The following is a 27250-nucleotide window of genomic DNA, read 5'->3' as shown; positions in this document are numbered from 1 at the left end:
CAATATCATTCTTCCACAGTCATTTCTTCTCTTACTGGCCACGTAGCTAAAAAATTCACTAGGATTGTCTTTGGATCTTAAGGCCAATCTCCTCTCATATTCCAGTTTTGCTTTCCTTACCACACTAGTCACTCTTCTGGCCTGTGTCTTATATTCCTCATACATCTTCTCTTCACCTGTCTCCTTATATCTCTTCCATAGCCTCTTTTTCGCATGCAATTCCTGTTTAATATTGTTTGTCATCCACTTTACTCCAAATTGTGTCCTCTTTCTCATTCGTGGTATACAACTTACCATTGCTGCTAACAAATATTCTTTCACAGTTTCCCACGCACTAATGATATCCCGGCCTTCCAATTCCTCCCTCCATGAAACTTCCCGAAGTTGATGTCTAAGACTATTATAATCACCTGCTTTATAATTCCACATAAGTTCTCATCTCTTTGATACTCCTTCATGTCTATTCATTTTCCAAGTCAAAACCATATGGTCACTCTCTCCAACTAGTGGGAGAGATGTCATCTCAGTTATTACATCTCTCCCACTAGTTGGAGAGAGCATCATGCTATAACCAAATCCAAAACCCTTGAACCTCTTGTTCCCTATGTTACATGATGCCTAAGACATTTGTCCCTCAAGAATTCTAGAAATTCCATTCCCTAATTGCTACATGCATCTTCCTTTCTCCAATTTATACTACTGTAGTTAAAATCTCCCATAACAATCATTCTTCTTGCGCTTGCCAAACTTAACTGTCTAAACACCTCCTGGTCCCCATCCTCTGTGCTCCTGCGTCTGTAGCAACACCCCACTAAATATTCTGTCTTGCCCACCTCTACCTCACACCATATGCTTTCAAAATCATTTGTCTCACTGCCTTCCAAAGCCTCCACTCTTAGAGGACATAAGTCGTCAATTATCATAAGCAGTACCCTACCACCACGCTTTCCCCTCCTATCCTGCTGAAAAATGCTGTACGCAGCGTCTTCTATGCCTGTTATTATATCCTCTTCTGTCAACGACGTCTCAGTGATCTCAATAATATTTGGCCAGGCTGATGCTATCTGCACCACCAATTCCTCTCCCTTATTCCGGATACTCCTGGCATTAGTATAAAGCATATAAATCCTATTGTTTCAATACCCAGCATTATCCCCTCTAGATTCCACTGGGCTCAGTGTTACCTGATGTCGTCTCCCTTCTCCCAAGTATCCATTCTCACAAGAAGCCACCCCTGCTATCATCCTTCATGGGACACACTGACTCGTTCAGAACAGCAATCTCTCCAGATGCCTATGTCCTTCCCCATTCAAATGTAAGCAGTCTCTCACATACAATTCCTCTCTTTCCTCAAACGCACTCCAAGCATCCACATATACCAATCTTCTCTTGTCACACATTCTAGCTATTATGTCATTCAATATTGCTACTCCTCTGCTCAACTCGTGATTATCATACCTAGGCAACATAGAGAGAGAGGAATATATTATCATACCTAGGCAAAATAGAGAGAGAGGAAATATAGTGTGCGCACACTATATTTCCTCTCTCTCTCTCTGTCTTCTTCCGTACAGCCTCAAGCAAAAATCTGATATCTCTCGCTGCCCGACTTACATTACTCAAGTCATTTGTTCCTACCATCACAATCATCTCATCCACCCTTTCACCTCTCTTAATTGCCATAGCCACCCTTTCTATTGTTCCTCCTGGCAAACACTCCTCACGTATCCTATCTTGAACACCATGGATCATTGAGTCGCATACATTATACCTCTTACCATTCTCTCCTCTTCTTTCATTACCATAGGTCTCTCTCTCATTCCCTCTTCTCTATTGCTATTCTCTCTTCTAGCATTCCTCTACCTCTCTCTCTCCTACTGTTTCCATTCTCTCCTCTTCTAGCAATCCCATATATCTCTCTCATACTGTTTCCATTTTCTCCACTTCTAGCACTTCCATATCCCTCTCTCATTCCGTCTCTCCTACTGTTTCCATCTTCTCGTCTTCTAGAATTCCCATACCTCTCTCTCATTCCATCTCTCCTACCGTTTCCATTCTCTCCTCTTCTAGCACTTCCATATCTCTCTCTGATTCCATCTCTCCTACTGTTTCCATCCTCTCGTCTGTTAGCATTCCCATAACTCTCTCTCTCATTCCCTCTCTTCTACTGTTTCCATTCTCTCCTCTTCTAGCAACCTCATACCTCTCACTCATTCCCTCTCTTCTACTGTTTCCTTTCTCTCCTCTTCTAACACTCCCAAAATTCTCTCTCTTCCCTACTCTGATCTGGCTTGCATTTATCTCTTCCATTCTCCTAATCTTATCTTTCATACTTCTGATCTCATTCACAAGACATTCCACCTCCTCTTTCAGCTCATCTATTTCCCTCTACAGATCAGTCACTCTTAATCTAAATTCACTCTCCCAAACAAAACCATCTCCTAAACTTTCACAGTCACTCATGCCTTCCACACTATCAACTATTATTTTTTCATTCATATATTTTTTTTTCATTCTCTCCTATCACACTACTTGTCTTCCTACATTCATTCCCTGTTCCTGGAGCAACAAGGTTGGATATTGATATTTCTAATGCACTTATATCCTCCCACTGCCTGCATTTTGCACACATATGCTCTTCACTCTCTTTCACAAGCCACATATCCAATCTCCACATGCACATATTACTTAGAAGACTTAAAGCCTATGTCTTCTAAGTAGTCCACACTTGCTAGCCTTAGCTGTTGGGCAGGAAGTCTAAGAATTAATGTTTACCAAAGGCTGGTTTACTAAATCTGGTGCTAATTCTAATAAAGTATTTTCAAGTTTATATTTGTTGCTCAAAGTATAGTAGTTTATCCCATTTGATTCTGTGCAAGGTATCCAAAGCATGGTCAGCTACACTAGAACCATAGTTTTGGCAGGAGATCTATTTCTGGATGATAGGCATATTCTTCTAGGCATATGTCTGCAGATCTTCCATTTTGACCATAATAAAATAATTAGCAAGAACAAGGAATCTATAAACACCTTGAACTGAGAAGAGACGGAGTGATCCTTAGGAGAGCAGATAACAGATTCCACATCAGATGAATGTTGAAAGCAGTATCTTCTTTGAGTGCCATCTCCTATCGGAGGTCGGCGACCACCTTGGCAAATTTTGAACGATTCTCAGCTCTTCTGAGCAGTCTCTCAGAGTTCATACCAGTCCACTGTCTGATATCTGCCAGCCAAGATTTTCTTCGTCTTCCTTGTCCTCTTCTTCCATTTATCTTCCCTTTTATAATCAATTGAAGTATCTTATATTTTTCATTATGAAGTAGGTGACCAAGATATGCAGTTTTCCTTCTTTTTATGGTATCTAAAAGTTCACGTGATTTCCCCATTTGTTTCAGTACTTCCTGATTGGACGTTTTTGCTGTCCATGGGATTTTTAACATTCATCTGTATAACCACATCTCAAAGGCTTCAAGTCTTTTTATTGATGTTGTCTTCAAGGTCCAAGTTTCTGCACTGTACAGCAGTACAGACCATACATAGCATTTAACCATGTGTACTCTAAGCTCTAAGTTTAAACTGCAGTTACACAGTGTTGATTTCATCAAGAGAAAATTTTTTCTTGCCATTTCAATTCTAACTTTTATTTCCATTTCTGGATTGCCATCTTCATTTAACCAGCATCCGAGATATTTAAACTTTGCCACTCTTTCTATTTGTTTCCTATTTAAAGAAAGTGCTAAATTAAGAATTGGTTTCTTACTTATGACCATGAATTTAGTTTTGGTGATATTTATTTTTAATCCCATTTTTTCATTCTCTGCATTTATTAGCTCCAAAAGATTTTGAAGATCCTGAATATTGTCAGCCAGAAGAGCTGTATCATCGGCATATTGGATGTTACTGATGATTTCACCATTTACACTAATCCCTTCCTTTCTTCCTTCCAAGACTTTTTGAAATATGGCTTCTGAGTAGATGTTAAAAAGAAGAGGTGACAGCACACATCCTTGCCTTACTCCTCGTTTGATGTTAATGGAGTCTGTAATAATGTCATCAACTTGAACAGATGCCTTTTGGTTCCAATATAAGTTTTCAATGATCCTGATGTCTTTACCATCTAATCCAATTCTTTTTAATAGTACAATCATTTTAGCATGTTGGACTTTGTCAAATGCTTTCTCAAAGTCGATGAAGCAAATGAATATTACCTTGTTTTGGTCAATACATTTTTGAAATAAGATCTGAGAACAGAAAAGGGCCTCTCTTGTTCCCAAGCTGTTTCTAAAGCCGAATTGGGTATCACTGATGGTGTCTTCACATTTTCTGTATATTCTTTTTTGAATTATTTTCAGAAACATTTTGAGAACGTGACTCATTAGGCTGATCATTCTATAGTCATTACAGGTTTTCACATTTACCTTTTTTAGGTAGCATGATGAAGGTCGACTGTAACCAGTCTTGAGGGATTATGCCTGTATCGTAGATCTTATTAAATAGCTTTACTAATATGTTAATGTTGTCACCTTCTAATAACTTTACTATTTCTGCCGGTATTCTATCTGATCCTAGGGCTTTACCATTTTTAGCTGAATTCAATGCACATTCTACCTCTGATTTTAGAATGCATGGACCTTCCATATGTTCATAAGTATTTTCTGGGTTCTGTCTGTCATCAGTAAAGAGTTCTATATATTTCACCCATTCTTGTATTTTGTCATCCTTTTTGGATATAATTTCTCCCTTTTTGTTTCGAAGGATACAATTGTTTTTTCTTATATATACCTGAGGTCTCTTTCATCTTTTTGTGTAGATTAAAATTGTCATGTTTTTCCTGTAGAATTTCTATTTCTTTACATTTTTCATTCATCCGGATTTCTGAAAAGCAGCAGTAGAAAGCAGTATAGGAATTATATTTTTTAGAGTGCTGACTATTTTTCTGAGGTGTCCTGAATATAGGAAATAGTAATGTCATCCCTGTAGTCTGTTTCTAGAGAAGTATGATTGGAGAAAAAAACAATTTTTTAGCATTGAAACCATTGAACAAGAGGATCTTTGAAGGATCCTCTACGTGTGGTGAATAAAATAGTTTTGGGCTGAAAGGGAAGCCTGGGTTAGACAGAGATTGGAGTCTCTGTTGATAAGAGCTTTGATGGCACCATACTGTTGTGGGAGGGGGGGGTGATGGGAAAGTTTATGTATGTATCTAACTGTGTGGGGTGAGTTTTCTCTAAATAAACTGAGAAAGAAAGGTTGCTATTTGGAAGATGTGATTAGAGTACCTAGAAACGGCAATCTATTATTATTTTCTTTTTCTCTGGTGAACTGAAACATAAAACAGAACACATCATCTATATATCTTAGCCTTATAGTAGGTTTTGAGAATAGCACTATGAAGGGCATGATTTTCAAAATATTCCATAAAGAAATTGGTTGTGGGGGAGAGGAGCTCATGGCTGTATCCTCTGTCTGTTATATGTAGTATCCTTCCAAGAGAAGTAGAAGGATGCATGGCAAAATTGAAAAGATCAGTAATATGGTGGGGGGGGGGGGGGATTTTTCAGAAAAGATAAAGTGTCAGAAAGAGGAATATTTGGAAATAAAGAGCTGACATCGAAGTTCACCATGGTATCCCTTTTATTTAAAACTAAATTTTGAATTAAAGATTGAACTCAGTAGAATTTTAACATAAAATGAAGTATGACGAGTAAGTGGGATTAAAGATTTAGCTTGCTAACTTAAAAGAGTGGTGTTCCAACTAATTTCTCTCTTATTCCATATGAATTTATTCAGTTGACTTCCTACCATACCAACTTTGTTAATTCTATTGTCTGTTTCCATATTTAATTTACCATCTTCACAAAAAAATCGTGCCTAAGTAGCTGAAATGTTTTACTTGTTCCACAGGTTCTCCATTCACAACGCAGTTGACATTTTCAATGTTTCTGCCTATTTTCATTATCTTTGTCTTGTTATTGCTGACCTTCATACCATATCTATGGATGTTATCCATAGATATGGATAGTGGATGGTATCCTCCCTGAGTTTCTAAAACATCTTGGTCAACAAGGCCAAACATGGCTGACCACACTGTTCTCAGAAATTATAATGACTGGTGAACTACCAAAACTGTGGTGGGAAGCCAAAATAATTGCCATGCACAAACCAGGGAAAGATCCAGATGATGTGAAAAATCTATGACCTATCTCCTTGCTTTGCTCCACCTTTAAGCTCTTTGAAAGAATTCTCCTTAAAAGAATTTCACCGCTCATCGAAAGAGCACTCCCGATTGAACAAGATGGCTTCAGGCTAGGAAGAAGTTGTTGTGACCAGGTCCTGGTCCACACAACACAGATTGAAGCAAGCTTCCAGAAGAAACTGAAATCTGGAGCCACTTTCATTGACCTAACATCAGCTTATGACACAGTCTGGATCAGGGGCCTCTTCCTAAAGCTAGGAAATATAATAAGGTGCAAAAAAAAAACACTTTTCCAGCTTTTTGAATCCATTCTCTCCAACAGAAAGATCTGGGTCCATATTGGCGGAGAAAAGAGCAGACCCAGATTCCTTCACAACGGTCTCCCACAGGGCTCTGTGTTATCTCCTTTACTATTTAACATCTACGTGTACAACTTACCACATACCAGCTCAAGCAAGTATATGTATGCTGATGACCTAGTGATCCTACATCAATAATACCTCCATTGCCAACTGGAATCAACCATGAACGCAGACCTGAACATCCTGGAAGAGTACTTCAAGCAGTGGTACTTGAAGCCAAATCCAATAAAAACTGTGTCCACAGTATTTCACCTGAACAATGCTGAGGCGAATCGACACCTCAACCTTTCTTTCTGTGGAAAAATGGTACAACACGAGCCTCACCTGAAATTCCTTGGAATGAGCTTGAACAGAAGCCTAACTTATAAAAGGCACATCACCAACCTATCCGCCAAAATTAAAACGAGAAACAGTATCATTTCAAGCCTTGCTGGTACCCACCTGAGGTTGTCATGCAGAAGTCCTAATGTTGTCTGCATGACAACCTCAGGTGGTACCAGCAAGGCTTGAAATGATACTGTTTCTCTACCAAGCGCACAATTAGTGGGACAGTGAGAAGCATTCCTCTCTCCTGGCTGCCTGTCCTATCTAACATTGATCCACCAAACATACGGAGAAGAAGACAAGCCTCGATTATAGAATTTAATAAAGCTATGAGGAACCCACTCCTGCCCTACACCAGAATCTCATAAATCCACCGTCTTTGTCTAAAATCTAGAAAGCCTCTCTTGTCCATGGACGAACTCTCTTCAGCTGCCCTGCCATCAACACCTGACATGTGGAGAGAATACTGGTCCAACAATCTCCCAATAAATGGCTTCCTTGTAGAAGATACCTGTGCTCTGCAGCCTGGTTTTGCTCTTCCTAGGAAGATTTAGTCATCAATCAACAGGATCAGAACTAACCGGGGGAGGTGTGGCTACCTACTACATAAATGGGGACTGTTAGACCACCCTTGTGATTGTTCTCCTGTAGCTCAGACAATTACTCAGACAATATGACTGGCCGAGGTGCCAATTTCACAGTGGTGGCCTACAGGACATCCACAGGGTGACAAATTAGGCCTTGGATTGGCTTTCCAGACTGGACATTGATCTGTAGTTGTAATTACTTTTGCTTTTTTTAAATGAAGTAAGACTTGAAAAGCAGTTTGTGCCTTTTATGCAATGAACTTTTACATGTTAAGATTTTCATCATTTGTTTCTGGATATTGTGATTGTACATTTCACTTCCCAGTTTCACAATGCCATATGCGTAAATAAATACCATATCTATTACAACAGTTATTCAATTTAGTCAGGGAATCTTTCAGACTTGTAGCAGATTTATTTAGAAGTATAACATCGTCTGCAAAAGGCAAAGACTGACATTAACATCTCCAATTTTGATATCAGGTTTAATGCCACTTTATTATTATTTTTATTATTATTACGGGTATCGCCATGGAGTCAGTAGACTCATCACAGGAGACCCAAACTATCAAAACAATATGTATCATATCTCTTTTTGAATTCATTTACAGACGAAGAACTCGCAAGTGAGTCAGGCAATTTTCAGTCCACTCATTCACCACCCTTCGGGCAAAAAACCTCGTTCTCACACCCTTGTTAACCACACTTTTCCTTAATTTCCAGGGATGACCTCTTGTTCTTCCATCACTATCACACGGCTGAAACATTTCCCTTGCATCAATATTATAAAATCCTTTTAGTAGTTTAAGTGTTTCTATCATATCTTCTCTTCTCCACCTATCAACCGACCTCTGCAATCCACACGCTTGCGATCTATCAATGTAGGGAGCATTTTTTACATCACTAACCAACTAAGTCACTCTCCTCTGAACCCTCTACACAACTTTCTCATCTCCACGGAATCCAGGTGGCCATACCTGAGCACACTAATCCAAATGTGGAAGTATCGATGCTTTATAAAGGGGGAATACTAACCTCTCTATCTCTGGATATTAATGTGTTCCTAAATAATCAAGTAATCCTATGTGCAATCTTGGGCACCTTAGCAATGTGTCCTCTGAACTTCATCTCCCTATCCATCAACACCCCTAAGTTCCTAGCCTCATCAATCTCTTGGAGTGAGTCTCCAAGAGATTGATGAGGCTCATCAATCTCTTGAATCTCCTTTCCATCAATGTAGTACACAGCTGGTAATCTTTTAATCCCAAAATGCATGACTTTACACTTTTCCACATTGAACTGACATCCATTATCTTTTGCCCATTTTTCCAGCTTATTTAAATCATCCTGCAAACTTTCAACATCAGCTTGATTTTTTATTGTGCTTCCCAACTTTGCATCATCAGCAAACAACTGAATATCTCCCTTTAAGCCATTTCCTATATCATTTATATACAAATTAAACAACAGTGGCCCAAGCACAGAGCCCTGAGGCCCACTGGTCACCTGCCTCATCCTGGACTTTGCTCTCCCATACACCACCTTCTGGTATCCCTCCCTGAGCCATTCTCTTACCCATATCACCAGTTTAGTATCCATCCCCATCTGCTCCAATTTGTGCAACAGTATTTTATAGAGTATCCTGTCACATATCGGTTATTTAGCAAAATCCAGAATTACCAATGTGTAGCCATTTCCTTTGTCCAACTCAGATAACATTCTATTATAAAAAGTTAATAAATTGCTAAGGCAGGATCGACCTTTAACAAAACCATGTTGGCCCCTTAGGCTCATAACCAACTACGAGTATACTCGTAGTTGGCAGCAAACATGTTAATTTCTGTAATTAGTTGAATAGCTTCTTTATAATTGCACCAAGTGCACCGATAACTATTGGTATAACTTTAGTGTGTTTAAGCCACAACCTGCCAACTTCGATTGCCAGATATCAATATTTAATCATTTTTTCCAGTTCTTTGTTGTTAATGTTGTTATCACTGGTTACTGCGATATTGATAATCCAAACCTGTCAATGTTGGATAATTGTGATGTCAGATCTATTATATTCCAAATGCCGATCAGTTTACATTTGAAAGTCCCAGAGAATTTTTGCTGTTTCGTTTTCCAATACTGTCTCTATTTTATGCTGCCACCAGTTATCCGATGTAGGAAAGACATATTTTTTGCTTACATACCAATGAATTATTTTGGCCACTTGATCATTGTAGTATTTATAGTCATTTTGAGCTATCTTGCTGCAGGCATTGATTAGATGTTCTACAGTCTCATCTTTCTGATCGCGTAATCTGCATTTGCTGTTATTATTGATGTTCAAAATTTTTGTTTTCATTGCATTAGTTTATAATGCCTGTTCTTAACTGCTAGAATAAATCCTTGTTTCTTTTTTAATATATTCATATTGTAGCTATTGCCATGCATGGTTCACATCAATTTTGTCCTTGGTATCTCTAAGACATTGGCCATGCAATGGTTTATTTTTCCAGCCCACATATCGGTTATTTTGCTGTTCCTTTTTGTAATCATAGTGTTTCCTGTTGCTTTCAGAAGGCCCTCTTGTGTAACTGCTTGAAGAATTTGCTCAGAGCTGTTGTCGATTTAACTTTTTAAGCTGATTTCTTCTTCTTCTTCTTCTTCTTCTTCTGCAGTTTGTCTTACTTGCAGTAGAACCCCGTCCACCTATTCTACTTAGTAGGTACAACTGCTCTACATCACTTCATGGATATAATGCATGATGCATAGTCATTAGTTTTCTAGTTTTGCAGTCCAATTTGTCCAGGTTTTCTTTTGTGCAATGTATTATGCCATCTGTGTATCGGATCACTGGTATAGCCCAAGAATTCATTCTAATTGTGTTTCATTCATCTAGTTCTTTTGGTGTATTCTTCTGTTGTCTGTGGAGAATATCACTGGCTTCTAATATTCCTAGATAATTATTATTATTATTATTATTATTAACAGTCCGCGCGGTTAGCCTAGTGGCTATGCGCTTCGCAACCATGCTTGGGGAAGGAGTGTCCTAGGTTCGATTCTCGTCGGTCGTGGACGTGAGGAGCTGAAGGATCTTCCTCAGGCCATAGGATACTCCGGGGCATAAGGCTGACCACCTTATCCTGTAAACGGAGTGAGGTCCGATGATCAATGGACCCTCGACACCGCAAGGTAAATGAGGGTATAAGGAAGATGAGATGAGATTATTATTAACATCTGACCTCCATGAAGTCTAACTTCATGGAGGTCAGATGTTAATATTATCCAACCATGCCTTAAACTGATTCAGTGTGTCTAGATTCACAACACACTGAGGCAATGCATTCCACTCACTAACCACTCTTCATGCAAGAACCTTCTCCTGACTACTCTGCTTCCACACTTCTCATATAGTTTCCAAAGATGGCCTCTTGTTTCACTCTCATCTCCCATTCTGTGAAAAATCTCTTACATGTTAACTTCATAGCAACCCCTGAAAATATCTTTTATGTCTCAATCATATTCCTCCTCCTCGTGTTCACAAGGTTTTGCAATTTACATTCTCTCAAAATGTCCTCATATTCCACATTCCAAAGACCACTGACCAATTTTCTGAATCTTCCCTGGACCCTTTCCAACATATCCTTGTCAACATAAAAACCCAATGACAATCTGTGCATGATAATCCATATGAGACCTCGTCAAGTACCATACAATGTCATCATAACCTCATTATTTCTGCATGTGAGGATGCTCTGCATCATTGTCATTATCTGATGTAACATCTTTGTAACTTGTGCAATGTGATCCCTGAATTTCAGATTCTTGTCCACTACCACTTTCATATCTCTCTTCTCCTCTAGCTCCTTTAAAGTTTCTCCACCAAGTGTATACTGTAAATCCCATTGTTGCTTACCAAATTTCAAAACCTTACATTTTGCAACATCGAACTGACAGTTTCATTTCCCTGCTTGTCTATACAATCTGTTCAAGTCCTCATATAAGGCCATAACATCTGGTTGACTCATAGCTTTCCCAATTTCAGACAAACTTGATTCTAGAAGTATAGAATAGTTTTAGAAAAGGACATTCATATATGTATATATTAAAAAAAAAAAAAAAAAATCAGCTAACGCCTTTTTATTCCCATATATACGGGAGTAGGCGAGGCCATTTAGCCCTATCTAACTTTTGGAGACTGAGTGGGCAGTTCAATCTCCACTGGTACCCAATCAGAGACAGATGGCCCAAGGCTATCACTAATTAAGCGGTACGCAGTGAAGAGAGACGGCTCAAATGTGCCGCCATCTCGTGGTCTCTAACCCTAACACAATATATTTAATGTCTGAAAATAATGTGGGTTCTACGGTCGATTTTCTTGAGTTTACAGGACGAAAAACCCGAGTTTCCGGGAGGAAAAACCTGCTTGCCCGTGCCAGAGATCGACTAACTCAGGAACCGGTCGAAAAAAGGCTTAGAAAAATTTCCTCTAGTCGCCGACTAGACTCGAAACCAAGACTTCCTTCGTGCGGCCTAGCGCGGTGGTGTGCAAACGCCACATCCACTGAGCTACACAGACTCTCCTGTGTATATATATATTATTATAATTCATTTTATTTGGTGGGAAATATTATTAAAAAGTTTTAATGATTGATACCAAGAGATAAAGAGATGACATACGATATTTGAAAAGATACTACTAGTTTACTAGCTCTGTTGAATTGATCAACATCTTCAGGTATCACAATCATAGAAATATATAAAAAATGACAGAGACTTAATTGCATTAACAGAACAAGTACAAAAGACAGTAGTGTGTTTGAAAACAAAATGCAAGCTTGAGTTCCAAATAAACATAGACTACGTGCTGTCACGAGTGTGCCAATACTGAACAGAGGCAACGTGTGCTTCAGAGAGATTGAAACTTAGGCTGTTGTTGATATGTGAAGAATCTAGAGAAATTTCTCTAGATTCGACAGTCTTTCTCTCGTGCTCATCATAGCACACATGGATGTTAGAAGTTTGAGTCCAGTTCACAATGTGTTGGCGGCCTTCGTCTGAGAGAGAGCACTGGCTCTAGTCCTGTTGTAGGAGATATCTCTACGGTGTTCTTCCAAACGTAGAAGGATGGATTTAGCAGTCTGGCCATAGTATGGCTTTCCACAATCACATAAAATCTTGTACACTCCTGGAAACTGAGTTGTAAGATGTTTCTCTTTAGGTTTACTAAGTATTGAACGAAGTTTTGGGAGCATAGTAAAGCAAGTTCTGAAGTTAAACTTCTTGAGAATTTTTGCCAGTTTTGGTGAAAGAGAGCTGATGTAAGCAAAGAGATGAAGGCTCTGGGAAGAGGGATCTTCAGAAGTAGTTGAGTGATATTTCTTTCCCCCCAGTCACTCAACTACTTCTGAAGATCCCTCTTCATAGTATGAAATTTTTACATAGTGTAACTATGTAGTCTAATTAACAATATAATTTTTCTAAATGATAAGATTAGTGCTTTCATAGTGCCTGTCTGTAAAAAAGTGCAAGAAAACTGAACTGAAGAATTACATAGGAATTTCTCTACTCATTGTTTCAGGTAAGAGTTATGCATGTATACTTGAGAAGAGGCTAAGAAAAATTGTGGCACAGGAACTGAGAAGAATAAGACCAAATAGGTTGTTGTTGAGAATATAGGAATGATCTGTATTGATACCTTTAATTACTGAAAAAAGGCATGCAATAAGGATACATGTAAGCAACACCATACAATTTAAGTTTTGCAAACAGTGGCTTCCTCCATTGACATTTTCTATCGTTTGTCAAACTCAGTGAACAAAGCACTCTAGATCTATCACCAAAACCATGTTGATGCAGTCTGTCAGCATTATACAAATCCTTCTTTCCATCAAACACAGGCCATAGGTTCACAAAATCTGCATCATTCATTCTGCACAACTTGCATCCCAATTTATGTGCTATCAACACAATCCTCCTCAGTTTAATTCTATTATAGTGTAGTGAGAGACTTCATGTCTTCACCTTCTTGCTCTTCGTTTTTGCTTTGTCTAACAACTCCTTCACGTCCTCATCCTCTTCCCAGTGATGCAGTTGTATTTTGTGTGCATTTGGGCTCTTTTTAAGATCTTGGAAATGTTACAGAGGAAATGCTTACTTGTGCATGATTACTACAGCTGGTTAATAGCAAAAAAAAAAACTGTTGAAAATTTATTTCAACCTCTCTATTCAGAGTAGCTTGTTCAGTCTATCTCCTACAGCTTTTATTAAGTTTTCTGCTTTTTCTTATGATCTTGATTATGTTCTGTATATCTCAAGTATTTGTTTGAAAATTATTAGGAAGTTTCTTTATTGTTTTAATTAATTTATTTTATTAAATTGGCATTTATCCTTGAAATTATTTTTTTTCTCTTCACTCAAGACTAGAGAAGAAAGGAAGATAGATGCTATTATGAGAGCTTTTGAGCGTATGGAGAAAACAGCAAAACGTCGACAGCAGGCTTTGGAACGTATAGCACAGCAAAGGCCTCAACAAGTCAAGCATCATTTGGGATTGCAGGAACATTTTTCTCATGATCAGAATCACAATGAAGATCATCAGATATTGCAACAAGATGATCATCTTCATATCCCTCATTTAGAAAATCACCACAGTGCAGATGATATTCTTCCTATAGGTGATAATAAGTTTCATGCACAAAATGTGAATGCACCTCACATTTATAAACAGAAAAAGGGGTAAGTAGTTCTGTGCTGTGTGATTAATTTTGTCAATGCATGTTTACTCTATGTGGAATCATATATTCATTAGCATCTTCCTGTTGTTATAATTCAGTTGACTTTATGTAATCATGACCTGCTTTTATACACACACACACCAGCAAAGGAAATGTGTTATGTTATGTATACATCATCCAGAATTTTTTCAGAGTACTTCCTAGAAATAGAAATATACTGTTCAAAAGAATAAAACTACTGTCATAGAATTCTGTCTTTGAAATTGGATGCCGCCCTCCATTTAAGTAATAAAATTCAAAGATATCGAAGATGGAAGACCATAGATTGACAAGAGTCTAAGTAAAATGAAAGTCATCAAAGTTTTAATAGAGTTAAGGAAATGGTAGACTCATTTTAAAAATTAAGCGATCCATTCACCTCTTTAATAAAGTTGTGAGGGGGGGGGAGCTAACTGAAGCATTTTGATGTAGAGAAGTGTTTACTGTACTGAACATTGTATAAACATAGCACTGATTAATGTTTGTGCTCAACTACTTAAAACATTAGTTATTATAAGGAGTGGCCCTTTTCTTCATGGTTACACAGTGATCAGAATTCATTGTAAAAATTATGGAAACAACTACCGTGTATAGAGAAAAACTTAAGTTTAATATAAATCAAAATAATCACTCAATATTTCGACCTTCACATTAAGGTTAACATTATATGTATACATATATATTTTAATTTTATAGGTAGTAAACCACCTATAAAATTATCTCTCCATCACCCTGCTACTTAATACTCTGACTTCTCACAATGACACTATACCATCAATGCCATCTATAGGCCACCACCAACAACAGTATTCTTGTCTCTAAATAATATTTAAATAATTTGATTCCATGTTAAGATGCAGTCCATCTCTATCATACAACTGCCTTTTTCCTTCAAATACACTCCAAACATCAACAAATTCCAAACCTCTTTTTTTGCACATTTTTGCAACCATATCATTCATTATCATTGCTCGTCTACTTAACTCGTAATTGTCAAAATGAGGCAGCACACACACTATCCTCCCATTGACAATTTTTCTCTTCACAATATCTAATAATGTTCTTAAATCTTTTCCTACCCAATTTATACTACCTCTCAGGTCATTCGTATCCACCATAACTATCATCTTGTCTGCTTCATGCCCTCTCTTTATTGCTAAAGCCACTCTTCCTATTGTCCCACCAGCCAAGCGCTCTTCGTGCATACCACTCTCCATACCCTTAATCATAGAATCACCATATATCTTACCACTCTTAACTTCATTCAAGTCCACACTCATGGACTCATTCTCTACGCTATTCAGCATGACTCTCCCAGCTTCATTACTCTATGCTCTATTACTTACCCCCCCCCCCCGCTCTCACGACATCTCGTTTCTTCTAGGCCACTTGTGTCTTTATTTTGTTGACTCCCAATCACTCCCATACTATTTATTACTGCATCATTCACCAAAGACTCACCCATATGTAATCCTGTTCTAGTTACTTCAGCTAATGTAACCTCTATAGTCCTAATTTCTCTGTTTAACACATTAAACTCACAGTATCTCCTTACCGAGCACTTCCTCATGAAGAAGATGGTCATTTTTCATTTTCATAAACTCCCGTTGAAGTTCTTCCGCTACAGTCACAATGTCAGCTTCCATTCCTAAATGCTCCAGCCTTTACGGCTTCTCACATACGTCGACATTTTCGTTCTTCTCATTTAGCCAGACCGACCACAGATCCTTCACATTCTTCGGCGCATACATGTAGCAGTTTCCGCAACACATCCATTGCGAAAAATCTAACGCTGAGCCAGCCTTTCGTGTAGAAGTAGAAGTCCTGCATGCTGCTGATGTACGTTTCTTGTTGGACGCCATCTTTACACGTTGAAATAGTGAAACAAACGGCAGTGAAAACACAATATATACAACACAGTTCCAAACAATAACACCACTGAAGGACACTTGTATCTAACCGATGCACAACTGCAGCACAATTTGTGACAAAAAGCCACACTATATTTAACTTTAAAAACACGTTTTCTAGACTAGCTAAACACGACCGCCACATTTACCAAGGATTAATGTTGAACTTAAGAATTTTTGCCAGTTTGGGAGAGAGGAAGCTGATGTATGGATGTATGAAAATTCAACTGACTTCGTAGCTAAAATCAAAGACTTCAAACTTAACAAATCAGATTTAATGGCTAGTTTCAATATAGTTTCTCTCTTCATGAATGTTCCTACCCGAGAAATCCTCAATCTTCTCGAGCAAATTATCCAAGAAATTCTTTTCCTTACTTTCTCATTGTGTTAATTCAGGATACTTCAAATTTGAGGATAAGATCTTTAAGCAGAACTCAGGATTAGCTATGTGTAGTCCGCTCTGACTGGTACTTGCTAATATATTTCTTGAAGCCTTCGAAGAAAAGGTGATTAATTCCTCAACACTTAAACCCAAAATCTGGTACTGTTTTATAGATGATGTTTTCCTCATTTGGAAACATCGTTTAAACAACCACAATATTTTTCTAGATCATCTTAACAACTTTCATCAGAAAATTAAATTCACCTATGAACTAGAATCCAACAACTGTCTTTCTTTTTTGGACTTAAAACTTACAAGATGCTCTGAAAATATCAAAATCTCAATTTTTAGAAAACCTACACACACAGACAGATACCTTCATGCTTCCTCCCATCACTACCCTCTGCAGAAATTTGGTATTATTTCAACCTGGCACATCGAGCCAGATCTTTATTAACAGACGAAACGGAGATTAAAAATAAACTTAATTTACTAAAAAAGGACCTTTCTCAACAATGGCTTCACTCTTAAGAACATTAAAAAATTTATCTCTCACCATCGTTTACCTACTATTGAAGATTCTTCTTCCCCAAGAACATATATATCTTTGCCATACATCAGCTCCCTCTCTCCCAAACTAGCAAAAATTCTTAAGAAGTTCAACATTAAAACATATTTCACTACGTTTCCTAAACTTTGCTCCATACTTAGTAGACCTAAAGTAAAACATCTCTCTATTCAGTATCCATGAGTTTACAAGATCATTTGTGAATGTGGCAAACCATACTACGGTCAGACTGCTAAATCTGTCCTTTTACGTATTGAAGAACACAAAAGAGACATATCCTACAATATGACCCGAGCCAGCACTCTCTCAAGCCACGTTCTATTCTCTATAAACTCCGACGAAGGCCGCCAACACCTCATAGACTGGTCTCAAACATCCAATATATATATACTTGTTATGATGAACTCGAGAGAAGGATACTTGAATCCAAAGAAATATCCCTCGATTCATTCCATATGAATAACAGCCTGGCTACAATTTATGTGATGCGCACATTTCTGCTGTCCAGTATTGGTGCTCTCGCGATAGCTCACACACATAGTCAACTTCAATTGGAACTTCAGCACATTTTCCTTTTTAACTGTACTACAATTTTTTATATTAGATCTCTTGTTGTTATTTTATAATGTTTCTGTTATTTTTATATAATTCTTTGTATTTGACACCTGAAGGGGTTGGTTTTTTTCAACGAAACTAGTAGTGTCTCACAATTAAACCTTATTCTTTTTTATTCTTGGTATTATAGTCATTTAAATTAATATTCATAACATTATTTACTGAGTAAATATGAACTCCGGTATATATATATATATATATATATATATAAAAATTGACAGCCTATACTTGTACCCACTGAAAGGCTGAAGGCCTCTCCCATTGAGGGAGGTTTTGAGTCTACTCCATGGTGACCCAGTCCATATTGGGAGAGTGGACAATCACAAACATTCATGCCTATGTGGGATTCAAACCCATAGCCTCTTGGCTGTAGAGCGGATATGCTTACAACTCAGACAACCAGGCCGGCATATATATATATATATATATATATATAGTATTTGAATGGGTTTTGTGCTGGGCAGTTAGAAAGGATATTGTTTGCTGAGAAGGCACAGAATCAAGAGGTTAATGTAGCGAATGATCTAAGGGTACTAGTGAAGCTGTATCCTGTCACACAACCGGTTTAGCACAGCTAAACTGGTTGTGTGACAGGAGGAAGATGGATATGAGGTTGAAGATGTCGTTGCAGCTGAACAAGGTGATGGAATTCATAAAAGGTGAGAATGATACTGATATGAATGGCAATTGGTCAGGATCAGGGAAATAGGAGTGGTCAGAATAAGTAGCGAGGTGTGGAGCAGCAGCTAGAATAGAGAATGTTAGTACTGGTAGAATGGCCTCAAAGATAGAGGGATTGTTATGTTTATATACAAATGTAAAGAGTACTCAAAATAAGAGAGCTGAGTTTGTTGCATTGATGGAGTCAGTAGTTTGTTTGTTTGTTTGAGTCTGTTTGTTGTGAAGTTGAAAATAATTGGTTTGTATATCTAATAAGATGCTATTATAGGCCAAGGAAAAGAAGAATATTGATTGTGAAATGTTTAGGCAAAATGTATAGGGCATGTAATATTGCCAGCCTGGTTGGCTGAGTCATTTAGCATATCTGCTCTCTAGCCAAGAGGCTGCAGATTCGAATCTCGCCAAGGCCATGGATGTTTGTGATTGTCCTACTAACCAATAAATGCTTCTGTAGTGCAATGAAGAATGACAGTACGTTGCGCCCTTCGACTGGAAAAGGTCTAAATTCAGTTCTCGTAGTGATAGGAGGAATCTTTGAAGGTGAGTTAGCTGATATCATATCGAGAAAGCAGGGTTTTTTCTTCCGGAAATTCGGGTTTTTCATAATGCACACAGAAAAACTGGCTTTCAGAAAACACACAATTTACAGACAAAAAATACTGGTGGTGGCAATCGGCAGTAGATGGCATTGGTGTAGATGATGATGAAGTGGCAGCTTTGCTATAGTTGGTGGATTAAATGGTAGAGTAGGTGCCTGCCCTTGATGAGGCTTTAAAACTCCATGGAGGTGTCAAGAAATAATAATAATGAATAATGTAAAAAGAAGGTGATCCTGATGGAAGACAATCAACAGTGCAATTGTTGAATTTCTGAGGGATAAATATCTTGAGCAGCATGTGACTGATGCAACTAGAGGCTTCAGTGTTTTAGTTTTGGTGATAAGTTCACAAGATGTAGTTGGTCGATTGGTAGAGCCTCTGCTACTAATGGCTCAGTTAAGTATGTTTGAGCGCGGTTAGTAGTTGGAAGGGGACCAATCGTTCGATGCTGTCGGCACACTCTCCCTCGATGAGTCTTTGGACTCCCTGGAGGTGTCAAAATAATAATAATAATAATAATAATAATGAGCTATTGCTGCCAGTTGGTGTGAGTGATCATGAGGTACTTGTTTGGGAAGGGATGAAACAAGAAAAGGTTGCAGCCAAAAATGGATATATGTGGACGTATAGGTGGGTGATTATGGGAAGCTCTGCAGTCAGCTAGTACCAATGAGCTGTGCAGAAAAGATCTTGACAGTGCATGGAATTCATAAGGCTGTATATGATGCAAGCAATGCACAACTGCATACCAAGGTTTAAGCTAGTAAATAGAGTAGGAATGAAATGGATGAATAGTGAGATCAAGCAAGCTGTTCTGGAAAAGAAAATGCTATGGAGAAGGTACAAGACAGTTGGTAGTTATTGGATCCATTAAGAGTATAAATTGCAGGCTAGGAAGGTAACGAGCATAATAACGAAAGATAAGGTGCAGTATGAGAGGCATATATTTTTACTATATGCCAAACAAGAGAAAGAATAATTATGGCAGGTTGACACTAGTGGATAGTCATGGAACAGAGTGACTGTTGCAAAGGATGTATTGAATTATTGAATGAGCATTTTTTTCAGCATAAACCATACTAGTATAAATGATTTCATGCATCATATAGAAGAGAGGCATTAGGAGAACCGGAAAAGAAAAAATCAGAGGTGTGTCAGGTGTTGATTGAGTTAGATGTTAATAAAGCTGAGAGAATCAATGACATATCACCACATATTCTTAAGGAATGTGCATAACAGTTAGCTATGCCCTTGACCTGGTAATTTAATGAAAGTCTTGCAGCAGGTAAGTTCCTAAGGAGTGGAAAGGCAAAACAGCACTGCTCTGCAAGCATGGTTCTAGGGCAGAAGTTTCTAATTACAGACCAGTCTGTATTCCATGGTGTAAAATTCTGATTCATTCCATTGGTATGAACATTTGTGAATGTTTTAGATGAGAGATGGATTTCATCTACCTGCAGTGAGACCACTGCTTATTGGAGGTATGGAGTGATTTGAAAAAGATCCATGTTTAGACTCTTCAGCAAGGTTTCTGGACCTGGTAAAAATAAATAAAAAATAAATTTAAAAAAATCACTTGTGTCTAAAACCTAAGGATGAATGCTATTTCCAAATCTATCGATTAGAACTCTAAATCAGATGCTTCTGGCAATTTGTATAACTGATGATTGCAAGTAGAAAGAGGGTACACATTCATATTTTTGAATCAAGTGCTAGCACTAACAGGATAAATGCAAAACTTGCACTAAGCAAATTGTGTTTGAAGGGAGCTCTTTGTAAAAGAATAAAGTTGCAAATTTCAATGTCTTGTAATGTCTAAAAGACATCATCCAGATGATTTTATGCAGAGAAGAATTATTGGAAAGCTTGAAAAAGGTTGCAGAATTACTGATACTGCCAGAGAGTTTGGAATCTCACATAGCATTGCAGCCAGGCTCTGGGCAGCTTATCAAACCAATAGAATGGTTCCAGGCATTTTCTAAGAGATTGCCCTCACTCTACCATGGAACATGAAAACAAGTTTTGGTTAGAACACCAAAATGTAATCGATTCACCAAAGTAGGTCAGCTTGCAAGTCGGCTCCATTCATGCACAGGTATGTGATTATTGCAACAAACTGTGATAAGGCCTTGGTGAGAAGTAAACTTATATGCCCGAAGTCTGCATCCCTTTATCCACAGCTCATCATAGATAATGTTTCAGTACTGTTGTATTCATAAAAATTAGACAAGACACCATGGGCTAACGTACTCTTTACAGGGGAAAGTCGTTTCCATCTTTCCTCCAATTCTAGACGTCATCGCTTGCTAGCGATCTGGCATGAAAGTGGTACCTCTTACCATCACGAGAATGTTCTTGAAAGGGATAGATATGGTGGTGTCATGGTGTGAGGAGGTATGATTAATGGATGCACCAAATCACAAGTTATGGGAAAAGGGATTATGATTGGAAAATGATTTTGCAACGAAATTCTTCAATGACATGTTCAATGGTTCTGTTGTGCTGTAGGTGAAGCATTCGTTTTTATGATGACAATGCCATTAACATCCTCATCTCCAGAAGCAGATATACTTCTGGAGATGAGGATGTTAATTGTATAGTGCCCAGCACACTCTACAGATCTTCCAAGCATGTTCTATTGGAACATGTTTGGGACACAATAGAGTGATGCACTGCTACTCAAAATTCCACTCTGGAAAACAAACAAGGCCTTATCCTTGTTCTGTAGGAAGAATGGGCCAGTTTTCCTAAAGATATCCTGAATCACTTGGTACTAAGCATAGCCACGACATTATGGGAGTTGCATCAGTCTTGAGGATAGGCATATTCCATACTAAAATGCTCTCTGCATAGTATTCGGTGAGCACTGTACATTAATTTCTTAACTACATCATTAGGAAATTTTTGCCAAAAACATATTGCAATTTAATTTGCACAAAATTAATAAGAGATTTTTTGTTTAATATAATTATACTATGCTGGCAATAAATTTATGTCCAAATTTGGCTGTAGTCATGAAAAATTTTTCACATATAGGTAAAATGTAGTTCGTCCTTAGCTTTTGGATACCAGTGTAATAAACCAATAAAAACAGGAAAAAATCCTTAACAAATCTATGGTATGCTATAGATTAACAAATAAACCATTCATTTGTGAAGCCATATAAAAATAAATAAATAAATAAATAAAAGAAAAAAAATCCTTTCATTATTCCAGAAGAGCATTAGTCAGATTGGTCACATGTCAGGTAATTTGGAATGGCTTGCAATTGGCATTCCAATTCATCCCAAAAGTGACTGATGGGGTCGAGATTGGGTCTCTCTCTTCAGGTCAGTCAAGTTCTACAACACACATCTCATCAAACCATTCCTGCACAGGTCTCGCTTTGTGGTCGGGGAGGTGGGGGGGGATTGTCTTGTTGATGCAGGAAATAGCTGTCACCAAACATTTGCCAGAAAGTTAGAAACACAGAATTGTCTATGATATCATTATAGGTTGCAGTGTTAAGATTGTCCCTTCACTAGAGGGGGCCCAGCCAGAACCATAAAAATCAGCCTCAGAATGCGATGCCCCTCCAACAAACTCCACAGTTGGGACAACACATCTGGGCAGGTAACATTCTCCTGGCATCTGACATTAACTCAGTCATGTCTGTCAGACTTTCAGAAGGCAAAGCATGATTCATTACTCCAGAGAACACATCACCAGTGCTCCAGAGTCCAACAGCAGTGAGCTTTACACCACTCCACGTGATGACTGACAATGTCACTTATGAGTGGCTAATGAAAACACTGTGGTACAGCCAGCTGAAGTGGTGGTGTTAAGGAAGCATTTTGGAACTTGATATATAGTGTTTCTTGAGAATAGAGGCAATGCTTTTTGCTCCACGAACTTTGACACTTGTTGCCCCCCCCCCACACACACACACACAATCTCAAATTTCATGTAGCCTATTTCATAGAGGATACATTGTGTTTGGTCAGTGAATTTAGTGCTCATGTGAAATTGGTGATTTTTGTCTGTTTTATTGTGTTTTTACCTTAGAAAATTAGTGTTTTATTTGTATTTTAGTGTCAAATTTAATGTTTTTAGCATATTTAATATTTTATAACATATTTTTATTAACTGCCTTACCGGCCATTATGGATCAAATATGCATCCTCATACGCTTTGTATCCATCATATATTTCAATGTAATATCAATGATATTACAATTTTAATATGCACTTCGCATCCGTGATAATCTTGACGTCTTGGCCGGTAGCGTGGTTAAGATATTTCAATAATAACTCATTATCATCATCAAATTCCTGACATTTACCATCAAGTACTGCACTGCATATGATACTATTACTATATGAAAAATTTACATCATTACTAACTTCCTATTTACAATTTTCCTCAAAATCAATCTGTTACCTGTCAATACTAACATCATCAGATCTTATATTTCTATCTTCCAAGGCACTTTCGACTGTATCAATCCACCTATATCTTGGTCTTCCTCTGGGTCTTTATCCTGCCATCCTGGCAGAGAACACGTGTTTTGTTAATCTTTCCTCTCCAATTCTGTTGAAGTGACCATACCAACCTGAGATTAGCTCTGCTAACACATTCCTGGATACTAACAATGTGAAGTTCTTTCCTAATATCCTCATTTTTAATATGATATTGCCACTGATGCCATCTGTCACATCTTAATCTTTCTCAGGACTCTCACATTTACAGTCTCTAGTCTTTGGTTCAAGTGTTTTATTTCTAACCCAGCTCTCAGATCCAAAATTTAAAATTGGTTTGAACACAGTTGGAAGTTTTTTCACTTGGTTATATTATAAATTAAAGATACAAAGAAACTATATACTTGGTTGAATCCTTTATCCAAGTGTAAGCAAACAAAGTTTGTACCTGAAGTATTTTTGGGACTGGGGCAACTCATGGTAAAGATGGTATGACTTCACATCATTTGCCTTAGTATCCCATAATGCAAAGGACATCTCCTTGCAGACATGTATAATGCTATGCATTATGAGAAGGGTCACTACCTAGACCGGTTTGGCCCTTTATTGAGGGATCTTTAGTGGGGGCCAGACCCACAGGTGATGTGATACTAAGGTTGAAGTAATGCAGAAATCATGTTTTCCTATACCATTTGCCAAAAGGTGTTACACCTTATTATTAAATTACTTAGATTAGAGAAAGGTTGTTGGAAGTTTTTTCACTTGGTTATAGTATTATATAACAAATTAAAGTTCAATTTATAGTATAACCAATTGAAAAAATTTCTAATAACCTTTCTCTAATCCAGAGTAATTTAATAATAAGGTGTGACACTTTTTGACAACTTTGGTATAAGAAAATATGACTTCTGCATTACTTAAACCTTAGTATCACATCACCTCTGGGTATGGCTCCCACTGAAGAGACTTCAATAAAGGTCGAAACCAGTCTGGGTAGTGACCCTTCCCATAATGCATAGCATTATACATGTCTGCAAGGAGATGTGATTTGCATTATGGGATACTAATGCAAGTGATGTGAAATCATATCACCTTTACCACAAGTTGCCACACTCCTGAAAATACTTCAGGTACAAACTTTGTTTGCTTACACTTGGATAAAGGATTAAACCAAGTATATTAAACCAGGCCTGGTTGGCCGAGTGGTTAGCATATCCGCTCTCCAGCTAAAAAAAAAAAGGTTGTGGGTTCAAATCCTGCCATGGGCATGGATGTTTGTAATTGTGTGTGAAAATAAAAGTGTTTGTGGTGGTTGGTACATGCCGTTGGTGTAGATGATGATGGTAGTTGCATTTTGTAGTAGTTTGTGGATTGGGTGATGGATATGGAGTTGTAGAGTAGGTGCCCTCCCTCAATGAGTCCCTTGGACTCCCTTGAGGTGTAACGCAATAATAATAATAATAATATAATTTCTTGGTATCTTTAATTTATGGTTCAAACACTGTCTTATAGACAGCTAATTTAATGTTTTGGCTAATTTCTCTCTTATTCCATATAAATTTATTCATTTGACTACCTGCCATACCAGTTTTGTTGATTCTGTTGACTATTTCATTTTTAATTTACCATCTTCATTAAAAATCGTGCCTAGGTAGCTGAAATATTTTACTTCTTCTATAGGTTCTCCATTCACAATGCAGTTGATATTTCAATTTCTGCCTATTTTCATTGTCTTTGTCTTGTTATTGTTGATCTTCATACCATATCTATTACAAGAGTTATTCAATTTAGTCAGGGAATCTTGCAGAATTTTAGTGGATTTATTTAGAAGTATAACATCTCCAATTTTGATATCAGGTTTAATACCACTTTCCTTCACAATGTGATCCATCTAGAGAATGAATAACAGAGGGAATAATGTACATTCTTGTCTGACACCAGATTTAACATTAAATCATCTTCCTGTACTTCCTTCAGTTCTAACTGCTGATTACAACTCAAATAAAGACTTAGTATTGCTTGACATAATGACCCATTGACACCATACAACTATATCATTTTGAATAGCTTCTCTCATGGCACCTTATTATATGCCTTTTCCAGATCTACGAAACTTAAATACAGATCTTTGTTATATTCCCATGATTTCTCAACTATTTGTCGTAAAGTGAAAATCTGATCCTGACAGCTTCTAATTGGCCTGAATCCAGCTTGTTCTTCACCAAGCTTATCTTCCACAATCTTCTCAACTGTTTCTCAAGTATACTTGCATAGATCTTGCCAGGAACACTCAGTAGAGAAATACCTCTGTAATTCTCACATTCAGTTTTATTTCCCTTTTTATTTATGTATACTATATCCTCAAGGGCTCACTTTAGTGAGTACGGGCATGGCAAACCCGAGGTACCTGATGCTGGACCATGCCTTACTTCATGTAATATATATCTGTTATATTATTCTGTAGACTGGTCCCTCCTCTTCTTTCTTTGCTTCTTTCTCCTCTCCTTGCTCCTTCCCCCTGATGCTATTAGAGTATTCGAGGGCTAGGGGTGAGTCTTTCCTATCTTGCTAAGTCATTTCGTCTTATGCAGCCACCGAAGGAGGCAAGCTAGCCTCAATAGGTGCCGGTCCCAAGCCCGGATAAATGCGAGGGTTGATGTCAGGAAGGGCATCCGGTCGGAAAACTTCAGTGCCAACTCAAACTATGATTATGAGTCGAAGAGAAAATGATATAAGGGCTAGGGCGTACCCCTTAAGCGACGCGCAGCCACATCGCCCTACAGCTGTGAGAAGTGGACGAGGGCTACCGCATCAAGGGCGGGTGCGGTTAAAGAAGCGAGCCCAGCAGGTGGAGAGGATGTTGCGAGTGGAAACACTGAATGTTGGAAGCATGACTGGAAGGGGAAGAGAGGTGGCAGACATGATGAGGAAGAGGAAGTTGGACATTTTATGTGTGCAGGAGACAAGGTGGAAAGGGGGAAAGGCAAAGGAACTGGGAGATGGATATAAATTGTTCTACTCTGGAGCGAATAACGAGGGAAGAAATGGTGTAGGAATTGTGGTGTGTGGCAGAATGAAGGGTGAAGTACTGGACGTGGGTAGAAGGAATGACAGGATCATGCGAATGAAATTGGGTCTTGGAGAAGAGCGGGTGGTCGTATTATGTGTATATGCCCTGCAAGTTGGCTGTACAGCAGAGGAAAAAGATGAGTTCTGGAACGTGTTAGATGAAGAAATGAGGGAATTGGAAGAAAATGAGATGGTGATTGTCGGAGGAGACTTGAATGGGCACATAGGAAGACAGAATAGAGACTGTGAAAGGGTGCATGGTGGCCACGGAGTGGGAATGATGAACCAGGAAGGAGAGAGGGTTGTGGACTTTGCAGTAGCGTTTGATCTGGCAATTGTGAACTCGTTTTTCTTCAAGAGGGAAGAACATTTGATAACATTTAGAAGTGGTAACAACAGCTCACAAATTGACTACATTTTGACTAGAAGAAAACATCTTAAGGTTGTGACAAATTGTAAAGTAATTCCAACAGATCAAGTAGCACAACAACACCGACTGCTGTGCGCATACTTTAAAATAAGATCGAAGATAAGAACTTCTGGTTGCCATGGGATGAAGACAATTAAGTGGTTTCGCTTAAAAGAGGAGAGTGTGAGGAATCGTTTCAGGGAGAGAGTGTTAGAGAGGATTTCGGATGGACTGGAAAGTGTACAAGATTGGTGGAAACATAATTCAAAAGTAATCCTGAGCTGTGCAATCGAGGTGCTTGGTGAGACATCTGGAAAGATTAGAGAG

General features: G+C 38.1%; 1 protein-coding gene across 8 annotated transcripts in view; it reads left to right on the top strand.

Annotated features, from left to right (window-relative positions):
- Positions 1-27250, top strand: part of LOC150109749 (histone reader KMT2E-like) — a 902496-nt gene that overhangs the window by 617802 nt on the left and 257444 nt on the right. For all 8 annotated transcript variants that reach the window (XM_090407149.1, XM_090406915.1, XM_090406833.1 and 5 more), the window contains one exon: positions 13879-14195. In XM_090407149.1, coding sequence (XP_090263275.1) covers positions 13879-14195 — 317 coding nt within the window. The remainder of the gene's footprint in view (positions 1-13878; positions 14196-27250) is intronic.

Source organism: Typopeltis vanoorti, chromosome 1, assembly GCF_054136105.1.
Source record: "Typopeltis vanoorti isolate ZY-2024b chromosome 1, IOZ_Tvanoo_1.0, whole genome shotgun sequence".
Taxonomy (NCBI): domain Eukaryota; kingdom Metazoa; phylum Arthropoda; class Arachnida; order Uropygi; family Thelyphonidae; genus Typopeltis; species Typopeltis vanoorti.
The sequence above is the reverse complement of the archived record's forward strand: the minus strand, read 5'-3'. Positions and strand labels throughout refer to the sequence as shown.